This window comes from Pseudopipra pipra, chromosome 2 (genome assembly GCF_036250125.1).
Source record: "Pseudopipra pipra isolate bDixPip1 chromosome 2, bDixPip1.hap1, whole genome shotgun sequence".
Classification (NCBI taxonomy): domain Eukaryota; kingdom Metazoa; phylum Chordata; class Aves; order Passeriformes; family Pipridae; genus Pseudopipra; species Pseudopipra pipra.
Window position 1 is genome coordinate 37,970,429 of NC_087550.1, and position 22,788 is coordinate 37,993,216.

General features: G+C 37.8%; 1 protein-coding gene across 3 annotated transcripts in view; it reads right to left on the minus strand.

The window, feature by feature from the left end:
* Positions 1 to 22,788, minus strand: part of SLC36A4 (solute carrier family 36 member 4) — a 92,379-nt gene that overhangs the window by 44,568 nt on the left and 25,023 nt on the right. For 2 of the 3 annotated variants that reach the window (XM_064645049.1, XM_064645048.1), the window contains exons 9-10: positions 8,781 to 8,950; positions 2,882 to 3,051 (exon numbers count right to left, since the gene is read on the minus strand). In XM_064645049.1, the coding sequence (XP_064501119.1) occupies positions 2,882 to 3,051; positions 8,781 to 8,950 (340 nt within the window). The remainder of the gene's footprint in view (positions 1 to 2,881; positions 3,052 to 8,780; positions 8,951 to 22,788) is intronic. The other variant, XM_064645050.1, reaches the window with a different exon arrangement.

Consider the following 22,788-nt stretch of genomic DNA (forward strand, 5'->3'; position numbering starts at 1 on the left):
ATAATAGAGAGTGTCACAGTCTGGAAGAAGATGCTAAGAACAGATGTGAAAATTCAGACAGCTACTGTGAACATTGTTCTTAAACCTTTTGTAACTTCCTTTCTGATATGGTAAAAGCAGTCTTTTGAATACTTTTAACCACCAATTCTGCCTAGAAAGAGTCCACATGATCTCACTGCTCCCTGAGAATGGCTCAGCGAGCCAAGACTGACCTACTTCCAGAGCAACAACCACTCAGCCCAAACATGAACTTCCCAAGGGATGGGTACATTCCTCTCAGTCTCAAGCCTGAAGGCTTTTTCCCAACAAAGTTTCGTATACACTGTAACAATAAAATCATTACATAATTTGAGTAATGCAAAAGCCCAAAAAATCAGTAATAACTGGTTTTTCAAGTCTTCTCTTAAAAAGCTAATGCATTAATAGCAACACAGCTGAAGCTTCTATTCGCAGAGAATTATTTTCAAGCAAGCAGAGTCCCTTTAATCAGTGTATGACCTCTGAATGGTCCAGACATTACAACATATTCCGTCACCAATATCAAAACCACTTAATTTCTAAAATTCAATTGAAAAGGTTTTGGATTTTTACTTTCCATTAAAGAAATGCTTTCTGAATCATTTTAGGAACTGTGTTCTGCACTTAGACAAAGTGAAGGCTAAGTGAAAAGTGAAGCTATTTAAATCAATTTTGTATAAAACCAGTGCTTTGATGAAAAATGATGAAGAGAAGGTGAATGTAAGCATGGGAGCTTATACAAATGTTGGTGAAAAGGTATTATAGATACTGTATACATACAATTTGTAGAAACCCCTTGAAAAAATCCTGAAACAACAACTAGGAAAAATATATCACAGAACAGCCTGGCAAATATCCAACATTTAAGAGCACACTTTTAATTTTACTTTTCTGTGTCTTGCAGCAAACAATCCTCAAGTATCCCAGTAATCTGTAGCACTTCAGCAGGTCCATTTTAGAGATTCATATCACAGGTAAGTTTCAATGGTATAAAACAGGTCCAATTTTATTACACATTTTTTTCAAAGAAACAAATATGTAGGATTCTAATGTTATATCTTTATATAGATAGCTGTATATTTTATATAAATATATCTTTACATATATATAACAAATTTTCTTTGTTTTTCTACTTTCTTTTCTTGGAGACTTCCCCAGTTTTCTCTTTCCAGGCTACTCAGTAATTAAAAAGGCCAAAAACCCCACAAAATACTATGGCTGAATATCATGAAGTCATTTATAATTTTCCTAAGTCCAACAGGGAAATGTGCCTTTAAGCCTATTCACCACTGGCTCTTCTCATTACACACATACATGAAAATATCTTTCACCGATAAACTCTTAAAACCTCTGGCTGTAAACAAGAGTTTGGATCTACAAGATTCTTAGCTTTTCAAATCTGTTGTGATACCATTACCAGGGCAGGTGATAAGGGGCACATAAAGGGCAATAGAGAGTGAGTGGAAGTTGAAGGTGCAGTGAGGACTGGAGATCTTACTAATGACCTCTCAGAGAGACAATAAAAAAGCATTTTGGACCTTGAAGCATTCTGATATAGATGACTCACAGGTATTACAGGAGCCATTTATATATCTTCAATCTAAAATCTTAACACCTTGATCACTTGAAGCGGAACACAGATTATATGGTGCTTCAGGAGATATGCACTTCATTACTCAAGAAAACCTTTGGGGTTTGTTTGTTGGTTTTTTTCAATTCCACATAGCAGATGTATTTTCAGAGCAGCAATTTATTAGATTGATGGTATTTGCCTTTGCTTACTGTAGCAATTAAATCGCACTGATAGAAAAACAAGCCAGATTTTCTCAACTGGCTTGACCTTAAGAAGGTCTCACTAGATGTTCAAGTTTTCTTGGACAACAATTCTTAGCTGTCATCCAGCACATGAGCTACTGGTCAGCATTCACCAAGAGAACTGAGACAACAAACCAAAACTCTTCTCTTTAATCAACATTTTCCCTAAAAAACAAGGTTTAGCATTTTTTTGCTTGTTTAGCAGTTTTGATTGTTTTTAAGGTAATAACAGCTCGTTTCAGTACACATGGTGGAGAGGTCAACTTTGTACTAGAAGCAATTTTTTTATAACATCCTTTAGAAAAGCATCCTATGTTATTCAAGCACTTCAGGTGGGAGCTGTAAAGACAGAGTTAACTTCCTCCACAGTTTATTATCTTCAGAAGTATCGATTCCTAGATGAGACCATACTCACCATTCCATGAGCACTGCTGACTTCTACTAGCATCTGTGATATCTCAGTGAGCTTATTGGAGGGATGGAAAGATTAGGGGACAAGCAAGAGAAACAACAGGAGTAAAAGGCAGTGAGGACAGAGACGTAAAACTACTTTGGAGCATTATCACCCAAAATAAGTCTCCCTTCATGAACTCTTGTGACCAGGCATCCATGTTTGTCAGTGCAATTTAATGGATACAGACCAACACACCTTTAGGCTTCATCCTCAGATCAACAAAACAGAGAAAGGATTTCTACATGACAAGCAGGTACTGCAGATCAATAGATAAACATTGACATGTATCAGCAATGTGTGCCTCACTTAAAAAAAATTTTTTTTCAAATAAAAGTTCAAGTTGGCAGCTTTAGGGTATTACTGGCAAAAGATATGGTTGTCAAATAATTTGTCACACCTATAAAAGTGTGGTTAAAATACAAATACAGCATTAGATTCCTTTGTTCATGTAAGTCAAAATATAGTGAATTGTTGAAGCAAAATTTCAGGATTGCTAGCCTCTGGAAAAATAAACAACAAAACATATGTTTAAATAAGCAAGTCCCAACAAAATGTAACAGCAAGATTTTTTATGGATGTTCTGCACATACTTACAGGTTGAGCAGACTAATAGTGCTCTCACCACAAGCTCACTGAGTAACTTCCACTTCTGCTTCACTCTGGAAGTGACAACTGGAATGAGAATCTCCGCAGGGACATAGAATTGAATCGAATAGGTCACAAAAATCCCAAAGGAGTACAGCATTTTTACGGACTGATATAACCTATTGGAAACATTTACACACATTCACGTAAGTTGTAAACTCTTCATAAAAAAATCAGCTTGCCAATGGCACTAAGCCTAAATATATATATATGTGAAAAATATATTTTTCCCCCAGCAAACACAAATGTTACATTACAATGGCCTAAGAAATTGCAGAAGATAAGCCAACTAGAGTAAATCTTCAAGAAACGGGAAGTGCAGACACCCTTATCACTGCTACGTGTGGCTGAGTAAACAAGTGACAAAGAATTATTCACACTACCAACAGTTTTAAATTTAGATGCAGTTTAAATCCATGCTGTATAAACTACAAGCATTTGTCATAGGTCTGCTTGCAGTCAACTGATAGAAATTATGAGTCTCTTCACATGATTTTCTTTCTAAGAATGCAACTAAGGACATTATTAAAACTTTGGGTAAGGGTTTGGTTCATTTGCCATGGGGTATTGTGTGTTCACAAATGAGCAAGGGAATATTTCTCATAAACAACATTTTTCTTTTTTGCTTCAGTCCTTAAAGAGAGATTGAACTGAAGCAAAGGCAACATGCATACGTAAGAAAAGAAAAAACAGAAGCAAGGGTAGGGAAAGAACAAGTAGGATCTTCATCTCTGTATCTCTCAAAGCCTGGCAGGGGTCACTCAAAGTGACCCCTCTTTGAGTGTCACAGTCTGTATCTGTACAAGTAAATAAAGTCCAGCCACTACTGCTTTTGGCCCCTTGTCCTGTGGCCAAATGGCACAACATGGCAAAATTTGTATCCATACAGTTCAGATCTTCACCACCACAACAGGATGCCTCCATCATCCTTCCTTCAACATTCTGAAGGATGTGTTGAACACACAGTCAATAATGGTTTTGAACACTGGAGTGGTGAACCGCTGGTGAACTTGAATAGCCCTTTCAGCTCAGTCTTAGGTGTTTCTCATCTCACAGCTACAAGCTAGGTCATCAAGTTTTCCATTTTTTATGATACTAAAAGACTGCTAACAAACCAATAAGGGGGGTTTTTTTAGATGAACAAATACACAGAAGTAATTATTTTATATATATGTATGTATATATACATTTTATATATATATACATTCTATGATATGAGGGAAAAAAGAAAAATATGCTTCAACTAAAAATAAATTTTGACTAATGGGTTCTAGAATATCTGTAACAAAGGTTTGACCATCACTGTACACAACTCAGTGAAGCCCCAAAGGCATATTCAAATGGATAAAAAAACTATTATATCAATTTCTGTGGTGACATAATGGTGTAGCTAGTTTAGAAGCCACAGCTTTGGTGACACACTTCTTTTTAGAAATTTCAAGGAAAAAAGAGTCACTTTTCTATCAACTCTGCATGACTGTCCTTATTCCAGAAGCTTAGATGGATTTTAGCCAATTAAAAATAGAAAAACTGACCTGCTACCCACAATTCACCTCTAATCCTCAGGCTTCAGACCATCCCAAACCTTTACAAAAACAATTTTTAAAAGATACTCAAAAACAGGATTCAAAACTTTAAATACACAGTTGTTCAAAGTGAGTGTGTCCCTTACACTAACTAATTTTCTATAGATCTACTAGGATTAAAACCTTCCAAATTAGAAAACAATTTTTATATTATTGAGGTGATTTTACTAGTAATTTAATATTATACTCCAACCAGATAAAGACAGCTTCTTAGGCTACCTTTTAATAAAAATGTAAATCATATGTGCTAAACCTCTTTTCAATTCTCCATTTGACATTTCATTGTACCTCTTTTAAGGGTAGAAACATTGGCAAGTACTGTAACAAAACTTGCATAACAATACAGTTAGAACCAATATGGGAATTAATTACACTAAGCTTTCATTTTAACTAGTACCATGTAAAGCCTCGTTGAACTTCAATATACTATAGTGTTTGTATGGTAGTTAACCTTTGGGATTCACTGTCAGGGAACTGTTGCACAAAGACTCACTGATGCCTTAACAAAGAACAGGTGGTGAAAAGAACCTTCATATTCAGCCTCAAGAAGACGAGAAACTAACCATGGGCAAAGAAGAAAATTTTTGCAATGAGAGTGGTGAGCCACGGGCACAGGTTGCCCAGAGAAGCTGTGGATGCCCCATCCCTGGAAGCATTCAAGGCCAGGTTGGACAGAGCTTGGAGCAACCTGGTCTTGTGAAAGATGTCTCTGCTCACAGCAGGGCAGTTGGAACACATGATCTTTAAAGGTCCTCTCCAACCCAAACCATTCTATGATTTTATGAGACCCGAACCAAGGACGCTACCAAGTACTAAAGCACAATTTTCCATAATCTACATTTGCAAATACTGCAGGACTTGGTTCAAACTGATGGTCACATGACAATAATTACTAAGATTCCAAGCAGCTAATTGTATGTAAAATAGAAATGCTACTTATGAAATAAAGCAGAATTCTTTTATTCCAGAAAAGAGTTGTAAAAGATCAGCAAAAACAAGCTGAAAACTACTCTTAAAGTCCATTTTCAACATATTCTAAGTAATATATTATGCTGAGTGATAATTTGTACTATCAAACAGCATCTAAACTAGAACTGCACTAAGTGGTTCCTCCAAAAGCACTAATCTAGCAGGACAATTTTAAGAACATGAGCAGTCTTCTATTTAAATTAAACTTAAGCACTTAACCAGTCTAGGGCCTGTGCATGCCTTCCAGTCAACTCATCTGCAAGGACATCAAACAAAACTCAGAAAGCAGCAGAATTCTAATTTAACTTTCTTTACCAGGAAAGGCTTATTTTTAAGCAGGGGTTGTCCAGCTGGAATGAAACACATAAGCCAAGTCTCACTGCTTAGGTACATTCCGGGTTCTTTTGCATGACCATCTTCTTATAAAAACCTCCCCTGCTCCTTGCATTTCTCTAGTACAAACTGGCAACTTAATGGCTTTTTATGTGAGGACCAAATACCAAAATACTGTTCACTGGAAATTTGTTTTGTTAGCACAGTGATTGCAACCTCTTGCCCCTCAGTATTGTATTAGGTAGACCCACAGTACGGCACAGCAACAGCATCGTACATCACAACCCCTGGGTGCACCCATGAGCTGCTTCTCCAAATTTTGTTTGCTGCTCTGGGGTACTATCCAGGGTAAGACAAAAACAGATGACTTTGTTAACTGTAGATATGTGCCCTGAGTAGCTTTGAGGTTATTACACTTAAAATGCCAATTTTCTACCCTTTAGAGCACCAGTTTCCATCTCTTTTATTATCTCTTTCTATGCATTAGTCCTGCAAAGCTATCAGGATAAACATCATCATCACATCTGCACTGTAGCCAAGAGCTACTTGAAAACTCATATATGAATAGCTCTGTTAGACATCAGGGATGCAGAGTAAAGTTCATCGTGTTGCTTGCACGAGTGCAATAAAAAGCGACAGTGGGTAGCAATGTTACCTTATTCCACATTCCTCTCTCGCTCCTGCTTTTTTAAGAGCACTTCTCTTAAGGCACAAATAAACCCAGAGCTACCATTTAAAACAAACTTTTCACTAATCTTACAAACAACAAGCACTGCCATGTAATATTTGAAATAGAAGTATTTTCCCTTTCAGATGCATCACACAGACAGAATGGATGCATTAAACATTTGTATATTCCTGGGTTTTTCTAATGTCACAGAATTAGAGAATGGTTTGGATTGGAAGGATCCTCAAAGATTATCTACTTCCAACCCCCCTGCCATGGGTAGGGTCACCTTCCACTAGATCATGTTACTCAGAGTCCCATCCAGCCTGGTCGTCAACACCTCCAGGGATGGGGAATCCACAGCTTCTCTGGGCAACCTCTTCCAGTATCTCACCACCCTTATAACAAATAATTTCTTCCTAATATCTAATCTAAACCTGCCCTCCTTTAATTTAAAGCCATTTCTCCTTGTCTTATCACTACATGCCCTTGCAAAATGTCGCTCTCCAGCGCCCTTGTAAGCCCCCTTCAGGTACTGGAAGGTGGTCCAAGGTCTCCCTAGTGCCTTCTCCAGACTGAACAGCCCCAGCTTCCTCAGCATGTCATAGGAGAGGTGCTCCAGCCCTGTGATTATTTTAGGTTCCCCTCTGGTCTTATTCCAACAGGTCAGTATCTTTCTTGTGCTGAGGACCCCAGAGCTGGATGCAGCACTCCTGGTGGGGTCTCACAAGAGCAGCGTAGAAGGGGAGGATCACCTCCCTCAACCTGCAAGACACACTGCTTTTGGGGCAGCCCAGTTCACAGCTGGCTTTCTGGGCTGTGAGCACACATTGCCAGGTCATGTTCAGCTTTTTCTCCATAAACACCCTCTAGACTTTCTCCCTAGGGCTAGTCTCAATCCATTCTCTGACCAGCTTGTATTTATGCCTGCGATTGCCCTGCCTTGCACTTGGTCTTGCTAAACTTCTCATGTATCTATGTACAACGAAAGAATACAAATATATATTGTGAGCAATATCTCCAAAAACCAGAACCACAGGTAAAACAGGAAAACAAAACCCCCCAAAGCTCAAACCAAAAAAACTTCCCATAAAATGGAAAAAACCTGAGGGACAAATCTCAGTTTTTACAACAGTAGTATAAAAACAAAACAAGTAAACAAGAAACAGATGAAAATTCTAGCAATCAAAAAAAATTCATCCTTCAAGACCCATTTTATTATACTTTCATGTATTAAACACTGGAATCAGACAGGCAATTAAACAAAAATATTAAAAATGTATGGTTCATACTGACTCCAAGGAATGAAAAGGAAGAAAAAGTGAAAAAGTAACACCTAAAAATTAAGAACTTTCTTTACACATGTTCTCCTCTTTTTCAAAGAGTAAAAATTGAGTCAGCACTCAGTTCATTAAAGCAGGGGTTTTTTTCCCCACATAATTTGAGATTTCACTACTTCAATAAGCTGCCACAACAGACATTGAACAAGTAGATGCAAGCACATAACCTGTAACGCATTATTTGATTAGAATGAAAACATTAAAATACTTTTCAGTTTTAATACTTGTGCACTGCTGATATGTCTAATTTTAGGCCCATCAGACATAAAAGTACTAAAAAAATTTAGAGTTATCTTTAAATTAATAGTTACAGTATATATATATCCATCCATAGACAGATACAGAACTAACAGTGCACCAGCTGAAATTGTCTTCAGTGCTTCTTTAGCATGTGACATGTGGAGCTCTCACAGCATAAAAAAAAAAGCTAAAGAAAAATTATAATATCCTTGAGACACTGGCAAGCGTAAGCTTCACTTTACTGATAGGAAGCCATTATTATATGTTATCCATGAACTTGCACTTGAACTACAAATCCATTCAGCTTTGGTGTCTTACATCCCAGTTGTTTTACCTGCTAAACTCAGTGATTACACTAAAAAAGGGCACGATATTACCAGGATATCCAAGGTAAAAGTAGCTGTTTTCAGAACTGTGTTATAGTTGGTTGCAAACTGCATATTCTCCCCTTGAACAGTCCAGGAACTAGCTTCTGCTAGAGATGGAATAATTTATAATAAAGATCATTGATCTGTCTCCATATTCAAGTCCTTTTAATATGCAAGAAATTGCTGGCTAGGACCATGGCTCTAATGTAGAAGGCACAGACACAGTACATACATTATAAGTCTGAACATCTATTAATTATAAGCCTGACAGCACTGAGGCACGGAATAATCTTTGCAATATTCACGCCTTCTAGATTACTGCTTTTAAGTCACATACACACTTACCATTTATCTTGTGGCAGGTTTAAAGTTATGCTGCCTTTGACTTCATCCCCAAACCGCAGATATCCCAGAGTGGCTAGTGAGATATACAAGGTCATGACTATTCCCATCCCAATGTTCAACGCCTGTGGGAAACGTGTTGTGTCCTTCATTCTGTTTTCCAACGGCAGTACCTGGAAATAGAGGGAGAATCAATTACATTTTATGTCCTAAAACTACTTTTCTCCCCTATTTCAAAGCCAATTTCCAAAATTTTGCTGGTTTTATAAATAAATAAGATTATTCTACAATAATGTTTTACAGCCTGAACAGTCACAGTGTTTTAGGTACCCAACAGAAACGTTCAATTACTGAAAAGCACTTATCTTGGTTGAAAAACAGCATCAGTGTGGGAATATAAAGCAATATTTATAGGTTAGAAAAACTGTCAAGAGAAACTTATGGTGTCCAGATGCAAACACGTAGGCAATATGAGTAACATGAATTTTTTTGTAACAGAATTGTTCAGAATCCAAGGATATTTCTCCTACTTCTGTTAGGTATGCCTGCATTGTCAGTATCCCATCACAGACAAACCTACTGACACCCAAGCTCATGCTCAGCACTCAGCCTCAGCTCTCTCAGCAGGGAACCTTGAGCCCATGACAACCAGAACACAGTCCCACACTCTTTTTTATTTTTCTGACAAGAAATAGGGCAGCCCAGGCACACTAAGCACTGCTTTCTCTAAACATAGTGTACGTGCCTTGTGCCAGAACTATAATCAATCTACCTTGCTGGGCTTGCCATCACTTCAAAGTGAAGACAGAGATGTTGCAACCATTACTACATGAAGTTTGCTGGAGAGACTGCCTTTCACAGGTACTATATAACATTCAGGAAAATACACTTAGTAAGTTCCAACCTAAGTTTTTAGGCACCCAGATAAAATTTCTAGGTAAGGCAGTAAAACCAAGTAACAGGTTCACATGCTGTTCTTTCCAGCTTGAATTTCATCAGCATTAGCAGATCCTATTACATCATTAAACACAAGCTGAAGGTACATGCATGCTCCTAGATAACCATACCTTCCCTATCTCTTTCAGAGAACTGTACACTCAGATACTCAATATGGGACATAGTTCAAGATTAAAACACCTAATATAGTTACATCTAAATAAAACATCTAAGCTTCTATAATGAAGTTAGGTAATGAAGATCTAGTCAATACAGTCAGTGGAATAAAGTCCCCAGTTCAGCCTGTCTTTCAGTAGACATGCTGGTTATATTTGATTAACAGCACAGCACTGTTAATTAAACAAGCTTGTCATCTCTAGTTAGCACCTACGTTAATCTAATACAGACAAAACAGTCTCAGTGCAACAGGTTTGCCCTGTAAAAGCTCCTGTTTCTCACACAAAATTGCCTTTTACATTACTCAATATCTACTATTCAATTTAAGCAATGTGAGTTATGAAAAAAAGGATATTTCATTCACTAATTAGCAAATAAATTTATATATTTGGATTACTAGCATATTATTTTCTATAGGGCAATCATTCCTTTCCTCCTAGTCACTCACTGACATTCACTTCCTGACTTATCACTGAGTATCACTACTGCCAATCCATCCCATATTATTCTATTTCTCCTACATTAGAAATCCCAAAGAAGTAATTTTACACTTGAGAACAAAGAGGTCCCTTAAAAAGTGCACATTTAGAGGCAATTTTCATTCCTATTCAATTAAAATACATTATACATTGTAACTTCTTTACATAATTTGGAGCCTCCACTGCTGATGTTTTTCCTCCAGAAAAAAAATCTGAGCTTGGACTGTAACTTGATCTGGTGGGGAATGCAAAATTTAAACCAAGAAGAGTTTCAAAAATTAAATCTATTTTTAAATGACTGATGAGCAGCAGGAAAAATACAAAAGGAAATATGAGGCTACAAGTATTACTTCAGTGTGACACAGACAAAACTTGCTGATTTCTCTGAATTAATTAAGCCTCTGTCCCTATGTAGTGCTTATCAAGCCATCTTTTGATATTTAACATCAACAACTGCCAGTTAGAGCAGAGCACACCTCAGATTCTTTTGTCCTCAGTTGCAATTAGACGGTTTTAATACACCGCTTTATTAAGAGCAGTGAGGATGAAAATTAACAGCAATTTTTTCCTACATTGGAGTTCTCCCATTCTTGACTTCCTACTAACAGACAGCATTTGAGTCTGAACCAGTAACAGAAACTCATTCAGCATGTATCTGTTAATTCTCTGGTTATTATAAACGGAATATATTTTCTGCATAAGTTCTGCCATGTTTTACAGCTTCTGGGAACCTTAACAAGCATGAAGTGCTACTCTAAGATCTTATTCCAAGCTACATTATCTCTGCAGAGCTGTAATGGCAACTGCTCACCCAGCAGATACCAGGAGTCTCTTAGTAAGCTCACTGGCCCACAGGTTTCATTTCCAGAGTCTCCAGTATTAATTTCATACACTCTTAGCAGAAGGAGGACTGTGAACTCAGATACACATGCTGATCATGGAAAAAATCTCACGTTTTTCCACCATGACTGCTGGCCAGAAAGGGATCCTTGAGACTGCCTGCATCTCTGAACTTACAAAAGTAAGTGACTAATTAATAGGGGAAAAAATTTCCTGTGGTTTCACAGTCAGAGGGAGCTAAACTCAAAGACTATAAGAATGTTCATTATAATGGACCTGTTGGAACAGGTCCAGAAGAGGGCCACAAAAATGATCAGATGGATGGAGCACCTCTCCTACAAAGACAGGCTGAGAGAGGTTCCAGGGTGTCCTTATTGCAGCCCTTCAATACTTATAGGGGGTCTATAAGAAAGACAGGGATAGACTTTTTACCAGTCCAAGCATTTACCCACTGCTGCCAAGTCCACCATTAAACCATGTCCCCAGGTGCCACATTTGCACGTCTTTTCAATATCTCCAGGGATGGTGACTCCACCACTTCCATGGGAAACCTGTTTCAGTGCTTGACAACCCTTCTTGTGAAGAAATTTGTCCTAATATCCAATCCAAAACTCCCCTGGATCAACTTGAGACTGCTTCCCCTTGTCCTGACCCTTATTACCTTGGAGCAGAGGCTGACCCCCACCTGCTTACAACCTCCTTTCAGGTAGTTGTAGAGAGCCAGAAGGTCTCCCTTGAGCTTCTCTTTTTCCAGGCTAACCAGCCCCAGCTACCTCAGATGGTTTTCATAAGACTTGTGCTCCACACCCTTCCCCAGCTCCACTGCCCTTCTCTGGACATGCTCCAGCACCTCAACGTCTTTCTTGTTGTGTCGGGCCCAAAACCAAACACAGGATTCAAGGTGTGGCCTCACCAGTGCCAAGTACAGGGGGGATGATCACTGCCCTGGTCCTGCTGGCCACACTATTGCTGACACAGGCCAGGGTGCCATTGGCCTTCTTGGCCACCTGGCCACACTGCTGGCTCATGTTCACCCCTTGTTGACCAGCACCCCCAGGTTCTTTCCCACTGGGCAGCTTCCAGCACCACTTCCCAGCCTGTAGCACTGCCTGGGTTGTTGTGACCCAAATGCACGACCCGGTACTTGGCCTTGTTGAACCTCATACAGCTGGCCTCAGCCCATTGATCCAGCCTGTCCAGATCCCTCTGCAAAGCCTTCCTACCCTCCAGCAGATCAACACTCCCACCCAGCTCAGTGTCATCTGTGAACTTGCTGAGGGTGGACTCGATCCCCCTGTCCTGATCACCATGGCCTCCAATCGTCACATCACCAGTCCTTCTCAGTTCACAAACAGCAGGTCCAGCAGGCACCTCCCCTGGTTGGCTCACTCACCAGCTGTGCCAGAAAGTTCTCTTTCACACACTCCAGGAACCTCCTAGACAGTTTCTTGTCTGCTATTTTGTATTTCCAACAGACATCTGATAAGTTGAAATCCCCCATGAGAACAGGGGCCAGTGACCATGAGACTTCTCCCAGCTGCTTATAGAATATTTCATCTACCTCTTTATCCTGGTTGAGTGGCATATAACAGACTCCAAACAGGATATCTGCCTTTTTAATCTTTTTACATTTTAACAAACTTCTTTTTACAGGCTGACAAGATTATCATACAATTGTCTATCTATGAACTTAGTTCATAAATGAAAATAAAGAGCCAGTGACACATACTATGTTCAATGTGTTTTGACTCCAAAGGAAGCATTCAATTTTTTTTTAATTTCTAGCTATACCGCGATTTTTTATTAGCATTTCAACGTAGTCAATTTGAGCACTTGCATTTCTCCAAGAAAAAAAAGACTTTATTAAAAGAAAATTAAAAAACAATTTTAAACCATTATTGGACAATTTTCTTAAGCGTACTAACTCTCGTTTTTTAACTAACCATTAAACCAAGTTTAGTCATTAAACACAATATCATTTCCTGCACACTAATGAGTAGGTAAGAATAAAACTTACTCATCTAAATGTGTGTTCTCATATCACCAACCTCATTTTAACATTACAACCTTCATTTATTCTGAATTTAAGGAAAAGACACACTAAAAATATATAGGATAATATCACTAGTGAGACACATTAACATATTTAGATCTTGAAATTATATTTAAAGATACTAATTTATCCCTGCTTATCTTTGAATTATTATCAACACTAGATCTGCCTCCAGAGTGAACAGATGAGGATGCTAATGTAGCCTTTCCTGCATCACTCAGTACAAGCAAGAGTGTCCCTTCCCAGCCTCAGCACAAGCCTTCCCAGATTCAGGTACTCTCTCTGCATAGCAGTAGACATTACAAGACAGGTGCTGTCACTGCAGGAGGTGCTTCCCTTGGTAGAACTGATGCCCAAAGTAATTATGTGAAGAATTTGAGCCATGTTTTATACAGTATTCAGTATCACCTATTCCAGACAAGATGAAAAGTTCTGCACCTCGCTGAATTAACATGAAGCCAAGTAACAATCAATTTATATACACTGTATATTTATATATATTGTATATTACACAAACTCTCTGCTCCCTAAGCTGCTAAATTCCATCAGGACCCAAAGGATTAGTGAAGTGTTCACAAGGAGACAGGGGCTGACAGGAGATATGGTGTGAGCCAGTGCTTGTTCTGACACTGTCACTGTTGGGCAGCGGCTGGATAGATTTTCACGTAAAATTTCTTTCCAGTCCCTGCACAATCATTCTTGTGATGACTTCAGAAAACTTAACATTTTATCTGAATGTAAAAGATATAAGGTTCTTTTCACAAATGCTTTTTAGTTTTGGTTTGATTACTTCCCTTCTGGAACACTGAAGCTGAACATGCTTTCTTGCCCTTTTTTCTAGAGCCAGAAATTAATTTCACTCTTCAATTCTTTTAAATTATTTTCTTAAAAAGGTAACACCTTACCTAGACAACTGAATAGCTTTGGAAAAAAAAACATTCACACCTCTGATTCTTTCTCTCTGTCCAATATTGCATCATAACACCTCTCAAAAGGGATATTGCATCAACTCAGTATGACACACTAAGGCTTCGCTGTTGCTCTGTGCTTGTTCAAACACCCATTTCTGCTACAACAGGCAGTATCATTCATCTAGTCCAATACCTCCCACACTCTTCAGATCTATAAGTACATACACAACCACTGCACAACCTAGTGATGGGAGATACTAAGGTCAGGGGAAACTTCGGGGAATAGTCTTCCATCCCAAGCAAGGTCTCTGGAGGTAGAATGATGCAGGCAAGAGAACTGGAAGATGAGCTGAGATTCAGAGTTTCAAATATTATTTTTTTAACCTTTTTTTTTTAAATGTGTCACTCTCATGCTTCTTATTTCCATGCTCTGCTTCCTTCAAGCTTTCTCCCTCATTTCACACTAGTCCCTGTCATAGCCCCAAATACATATGAAATCAGGTATTTTAGACAAAACCTATCCTTTTCATAATTTCTCATTTTCTATCATTCTTTTCCCTCCTCACTGAATAAATTCTCTATCATTTTTCTCCGTTACTTGCTTTGCAGAGCTTTTCCTATAATTTTTGAGACATTTGCACATGTCACTACCATTATCTTCCTTGAAACTTAATACTTGGTTCACTTAGTTACAATCAACCTTTGGTTTCTTAAAATTACAAAACAAGCATAATCCATCTTGCTTTCATCCACAAACAAATTCAAAAGTACCCATCATTTACTGGCAAGGAAGCACAACTGAATCTTTGAAATAACCTGGCTAATATGCTATCATCCATTATGCAAACTGTTTTCCCTTTCATCTCAAGCTCCATGAAGTAGGTATAAACATCCCCAATAATACCACTGTCTCCCCATCCCTTGCCTTGAATATCCTGCTACACTCAGTCTTTTCTGCAACTAAGCTGCAGGGGACTGCCTAATACTGATTAGAAATCTCTACTGTATGTTTTATATGACTGAAGCAAAAAAAAAACTCACAAGAGAATTCAACCTGCAGGTAATCAGGTAAACTGTGATTTAATTCTCATGGCCAATCTTGTAATGGATAATTTAACAGCAGACACACTTAGTGTTCAAATACATATGGTTATCTTTCCCTTTCTCAGGAAATACCACTAAAATGGCAAGAATGAAGCAATCCTCCATCCCTGCCACTTTTAAAAGATATATTTCAGGCAGAAGAGACAGCTATACAAAAGATTTTATTAGTTTAAGCTAGAGACAACTCAAGAATTTTGGAAAATTAAACCCAATATATTTATCAATTTACTCATGGGAAAAAAATCCATCTATAATCATGTCCTACAGCAACAAGATAAAGCTCTATTCAGTCAAAGCAAAAAAGCTGCGAAAGTTGATACTGAAGGTATTCAAAGTATGTAAACATAAATTCTACTATCTAACCTCCAAAGACAAAATATTAAATCCTCAGCAAACCAATGGAGCCCAGGCCTGGCTCATTCCTTCTTGTCTGCAGAAGGTACCAATGAATTCATCTGTTCACTGAAAGGTGGATTTACAACCATACAATGTACCAGGGGACTGTCTACAGCAGAAGTATGGTTTCTCCAAGTAAAATAATAATCATAACATACATCAATATTACATTGCTATGCTTTGCTTGCCTGTCCTTGTTCATGTCCTCTTGCACTGCACAGAAAAAGTCTCATGCGATATTGTAAGCAACAGGCTTTTATGCACTTTTGGATATGTTTTTAAAGCTCACTCTCTTTAGGAAGATACAGAACATCACCGTTTGGAAGACGTACAATAAACAATCTAATTTTCCATAACAGTTCTCTCATGACTGCAAATAAAAAGGCAACTACTATTATTCAAGGAAAGATGCAAGTCAAATGGTGACCATACATCAATTTTTATAGTAAAAGTTTTATATGAAATAAATAAATCCAGAAGACAAGTTCTCACTACAGAACACTACCTTCTGAAATCTGCTGAGCAATTTCAATCTCTCCAAAAATCGATCTCCTCAGATTCCAGCAAAGCAGCTTCCTACCTGTTTCACCAGGAAAAAGAACTACTCATATACCCAAAAAATCAAAACCCATTCTATTTGCCTCTTCTGATGGCCTTGATTTAACAATGCTTGCAGGAATTGTATAATCCTACTTCGCTTGTCATCTAAACCTCACATTTTCTACAGAGGTTCTTTTTTCTTTTTCCCTTTTTATGCTTAAGAGCCTGTTTATCACTTTATTGTGACATTTCGTTAATCTTTAGCTTCCTCTGAAATTTAACAGAAGCTCTGCAAGTTTGTGTACTATCATGTCTTATTTGACTTTATTCGTGCATGAAATCAAAAATACTCCTCTCCAATGCAAACTGAAAATGAAAAAGCAGCATCTTTTTTCAGTCACTAATACTTTTTAAGTATTTGTCCTGTCAAAATCACTGAAGTGTTATTTGCTTTGCTGCCCTTTAAAATAGTATGCAATTTTATCCAGCAAAAGATATGTCAATAGAAAATATTACTCAGCCTACAGACTATACAATACTATATTCTAATATGTCCACTATAAATTACGCTTCTCTCAAAATTTCTACCAGTTAAGTGCTAAAAGAAAATATTACTTAGAAACACAAATGTTGCTGGAGGGTATGTTTCAATCTACTGCAATAATAAATAAAGGTATAGTATATGATCATGTATTTCTGGACTCCTTCTGGCTCAAGAGTTAAAAATTAGTATTTTCAGCCATAAAATAATTATTTTTCCACTGTCTCCATCATGCTTGATCCAGTAAATGTAAATTATTCTATGACTTACAGTAGACTTAAATTAAAAAATAAATATGTTGGCAAAATATTTAAGAGGTAAACCAGAACTTAATTTATTGTTATGTTTAGACACACATATGCACATACGCTGCAATGCTACCTTTGTCACTGAAAAGGTTGCATAGAATCTATTATAGATGGTAAAGATGCTGCCAATTAAATGGTAGATATGAAAATCTAAAACCAAGGATGCAAGTCTTTATTCTAGCTAGCTGCTCTCACCAAGAAAAGTTACTAATGTTCCTGCATCTTCAGAGCTATATTCAAAAGGTTTGTGACATACTGAAGACTCATATTTCCATATTACTTAGACAATTCCATACACTCTAGAGAAGTACTCAGTCAGAATATATCAGAAAGGAAATCTTGCCTCAGACCATTACAAGCATAGCAGCTGTTTAGAAGAATTACAGAATGATGGGCCAGGGGAACAAAAATTCTGACTCCAAAAAAGCAGAATAAACTACAAACAATTTCAGGTCAACGGCAAGTTGATTATGAGTCATCAGTGCTCGGCAGCCAGGAGGGCCAACCATGTCCTGGGGGGCATCAGGCAAAGCATCGCCAGCTGGTCGAGGGAGGTGATTGTCCCACTCTGCTCTGCTCTGGTGTGGCCTCACCTTGAATATTGTGTGCAGTTTTGGGCATCACAATATAAGAAACATATTAAGCTATTATAGAGTGTCCAAAGAAGGGCAACGAAGATGGTGAAGGACCTGGAGGGGGAGCTGTGTGAGGTACGGTTGAGGTCACTTGGTTTGTTCAGACTGAAGAAGAGGAGACTGAGGCGAGATCTCATTGCAGTCTACAACTTCCTTATGAGGGGAAGAGGAGGGGCAGGCATTAATCTCTTCTCTGTGGTGACCAGTGACAGGACTCAAGGGAATGGCCTGAAGTTGTGTCAGGAGAGGATTAGGTTTAGGATTAGGATATTTTTTCTTTACCCAGAAGGTGGCTGGGTGCTGAAACAGGCTCCCCAGGGAAGTGGTCACAGCACCAAGCCTGACAGAGACCAAGAAGCGTTTGGACAATACTCTCTCAGGCACATGGTGTGGCTCTTGGGGATGGTCGTGTGCAAGGCTAAGGGCTGGACTTGATGATACTTGTGGGTCCCTTCAAACTCAGCATATTCTTTGATTCTGTGATTTTATAACTCTGCTTCTTAATTATATGTAATATTAGCATAAACAGTACATGCCTCACTCTGCCTCTACTCCATGTATACTTAAGACAGACAAGTTTTCCATTTAAGACAGGGTAACATCTCAAAAGAATTAGCTTCTGTGCCTCACTGAAGCCAAGTCTCAGACCCCAAAACCCAACTGCCACAGGCTGGCAAGGCAGAACACAACAGCTTGGCAGTCACTCTTGCCCTTTGCTCTCTTTCTCAAAGTCACAAACCACATAATGATTAAGAAATGTTTCAGGCGAGTAAGCAGTAAACTTAAATGCCTTTGTTGTCCTATTTGTGAAAATGCATGTGTATCATAGCTTTTCTAAGGAAAAAGAAACTTGTGGATGTTGCAAGAATAAGGGATGGGATGCTGCCTGAAAGAAAGTTATACTCTAGATTCTTCTGCTTGTGTTATTAAGATTTGCCACTAAAACAGGAAGTACTAAACGTAGAATATGCACAAACAAGTGGTTCTCCAGGGTGAAAGTAATTTTCTCCATAATCAGGAAGTGCAGGATATTGGTAAGGAATATTTAATTTGATAAAGTCATCTCCCACAGTCATGAAATCCAGTCACCTACACTTGCTTGTCCAAGTACAGGAATATCCTCAGAAAACTCCCACCTTTCACATTTTGAGGATACAAGCCTTTGCATCATCTCAAAAGAACACTAATGAAATGATACATCCTGGTTCAAGTAGATGATAGGCCAAGAAAATTTAGATAATGTCATGTTACCTGTTAAATGTCTGCTTCTATCAAATCCAGTCTGGTCTTAAGGACTACAGAAGCCTGCCATTGGGTTTCTTTTTTTATTTTTTAAAGGATAATATTAATCTGGCAAAAGAGTTTTTAACAATGAGAGGCTTTTATCTCAAAGCCACAGGCCTAACAAGCTCATCTGCATTACTTTCAAAATCCAAATAATGACATTTTAAAATTATAATCCACTTAGTTTTCTCTTTTTAAATCTTCTGGAATTGGTTAGCTGCTGCCTAATGTGATTCCAGAGCCTGTCTTTTGGTATACAAATACCACCATATCTTCTACTGCAAAGCTCTGATATCCAAGTTCAAAAGCAGTCTGAATAGACATTTTCAAGTAATAGGCTAAAATATAAGAACTCTTATTTTCCAAACCTGAAATTAATGTTGGAAAGTAATGTTTTCTCTTCACTAAGCTAATCTGTCTGCAGTACTCAACAGTACTGCAGTACAGGGGGAAAAAAAAGTCATACTCAATTGTACAAACAGTAGTTAACTTAGCATATTTATATGTAATGGAGAAGGAAAATCATATTTCCTGTGTAAATGTTATGAATCTATTTCATCCTCCTCCCCTCTGAAGCTTATTATAAAATATGACTTCCACATTTGGATTTGATTTTTTTAAATCTAGGACAGAAAAGCTAGTCAGACTTTTGCTGCAAAATATTTACTGAGTGTAACTGCTATTACATAAGCACAACATTATGCAAAACTATTACCTCCACATGGTAATACTACAGACAGATTCAAGCCTGAAGGCTTTGGTTTTACACTTCTAAAAAGTGTGTTCAAGAGGCTTAACTACATTAAGGGCACACTCAGTCTGAAGTTACTTTTAGTTCAGTAACAAAAGTTTCACATTCGTTATAAAACCAGGCCTACTCACCTTTGGAATATGAAAGAGGAACTCGAACATGGTTCTTACAAAATAACGTTACGTGTTCCATGAAAGACACATTCACTGCATTCCATCACCTGCAGCTCCTGTGTTCAGTAAGTAGTGTTGGTACTCTATTCTGTGGCCTGAACACCAGCCCCACAATCTGCCAGGCAGCATCATCTGGCACAGAGAACCCATAGCCAGAGAGAAGTGAAAGCACAGAGGGAAAGAAGCAGCCACAGAACCTCTCATTCCCAGCAGAGTCCTGTATTCAAAAAGGTCCACTCAGGGCTAAACATACATTTTCTCCATCTCCTAATCAACATACTGCCTTCTGAACCAAAATCTTCACTTTAAAGCTTAAAAAAACCCAAGTATCTTAAGCGGTTTGTTGTATCCATTTTAGAGTACTGCACTTCTGTTGCCACCACTGTTCCACAAACTGAACTGATGTCAGAAGTCCATATGATTTTCACAAGGTCACCCTGATGATCTTACAATCTTAAAAGTGTTGGAATTCCAAAACAGTTCTCAACACTGTGAATGATAACCACCAGACTGACAGTACTGAGCTTTCAGCTGCTGTTTGCTAACTCAGTATCAAGGGATCACTGGGTGCCCCTGCTGCCAACTTGTCCTCTTTTCACACAGTAATGACTACCACCCAGCTGCCAAGACATTCACAATTTGCAGCAGGAACCTTTTACCAATGTGCAGTAACCCCATTTTTACAGACAACTCAAAAAGGGAGCAAAGAAATAAATAGCACAAGAAACCGACTGTAGAACTCTTTAATCCTGTTACAAGTATCACTCAGAGTTTAGCATGAATTAACATTAATCAGCTCTTTGATAGCACTAACCTTATTCCTTATTCCAGCAGTTGTAGCAATAAGCAAACAACTTGCCTGGACTTTAGCAAAATGACAAAATTGTTCAAATCTGCCATCAAACAAGAGTTTAGACTGATCTCATAGGCAGACATGAACAGCTCAATTCATCATCATAATATCATCAATTCATTATATCAATTGCTTTTATTTTAATGAAAAATATCTCAAAACAGTTTTATAACACTGGCTGATGAAATGTTTAACTAGCTTTTAGTATTTCACAAGTACTAGTTTCTAGGCACTGCCTTGGTTTCTTTGAGATTCTATATTTCAATTTTAAAGAATTTTCCTCCTTTGAGTTACTACAGACTCAAATCAGTAAACTTGAGGTTCTTAAAGTTTATTTATCTAGGGATCAACGATACTTAAAGCAACAATATTCCAAATTGCTTCCATACTGCTGATTTCCTTATTATACAGGGACAGCTAATCAGTCCTAAGCTAATGACAGAGTTTAACCAAAACCCATGTTCATACAGTCACCATCTATAAGAGAAACATAGTCTCAGAAGATCAAGAAGAAAATTTTACTACGAATCTGCTGAATCATTGCAGCTTCCCAAAACATGTTCCCTAGACTGAACAGGACTTTAGTCTCCTCTGTTTTATTAGTCTCACTAATTTTATTAGTTACTAATGAACTATAGTCATATTTGAAGTGATGACAAGTGCTAAACTAAAAGGAAAAAGATCCATATATAAGAAGCTTTTTGGAACAATGGGATGGAAAAAAGATCTGTGCTAGAGTATTTCCCCTGTTATTTGCTTCAAAGAAACCAGACAGACATGTTTCCACACTGAACATGCATTATGAACTGCCACTTGCCTTCTGGCAACATTACCCTCTCTTCTGCTAATAAAACCAAAATCAATTATGTATCTTTGAAAATAAATCTTCCCAACTGCTATGGCTCAAGCGCCTTGCTTTGTACCGTGTCTTTATAGATCATTTATTCTTCTACTTGAGTTGTTCATCATTAAATACTCTTAGCAGGAAAGACTATTTTAAACATAACAATGGCGGTAAAAAACCCACACTGAGGGAACTTATCCTCTCTCGTCAGGTTCTGCTTTAGATGACTAAACCAGCCCAAAAAATTCAGAATTTCATTTACTGTCCCTTTTCATAACATCCAATAATCTGGCAGCTCTCAGATGAGAATTAGCATAATGCATGTTCAGAATCAAGGAATGGGAAAAATGAGACCTCAAACTGCTTCAGGCCAATCTACTGCATAAAATTAATCAATTATAATCCTCTTCTGATAAAATTAAGACCTTAAGGTTTCTGTTCATAATGCCATGATCAGACAGCTTCCCAATAATATGTGTTATTTGCAGGACATTCCAGAACAAAATCTAAAATCAAGTCTCTAACTACAAGACCAAGATTATAAGAATTCATTTTGAGTGCCTGCAGTCAGAGAAAGTAGACTAACGAGCCAATCTAATTAAATGGCGGGGTTTTTTTTTTCCTTACCAGAACAACTTAACCACAGATCTAGGAATGACAACAAATAAGACACAGGGTAACAAGTTGTCACACATTAGCTACATACAACAGGTCTATGATGGTAACTTACGGAGCTGTAATAACTAGTTATCAATTAAATCAATCACCAAGAATTGTATGAAATATTAATTATGTAAAGAGGAAATGTCTGTCTTGCTTTACTTCACTCATCTTTTTTTATTTCATGCTTCAACAACTTTGTTTAGTTCTGATTATCCAAACCCATAAAATAATATTTTTCTTCAAATCTTCTCTATGATGCCTGCAAGCAGAGCATAAGCATGCACAACAAATATTCTGCATGTCCAAAATATCCCTGAGAAGCAGAGACATCTTAATATCATTCTGCATTTAAGGAAGAAACATTAAGATCTAGATTTTCACTCTACACTAATTTTAATTTGTAAAGGTAGCCATGTTTTTCTAATGGTCCTGTGTAATGTAAACACACACATACAATGTGTATCAAACCATAATGAACATAAACATTTAGTTAGTTTGTAAACAGCAGTATTTTTGTGCTTTA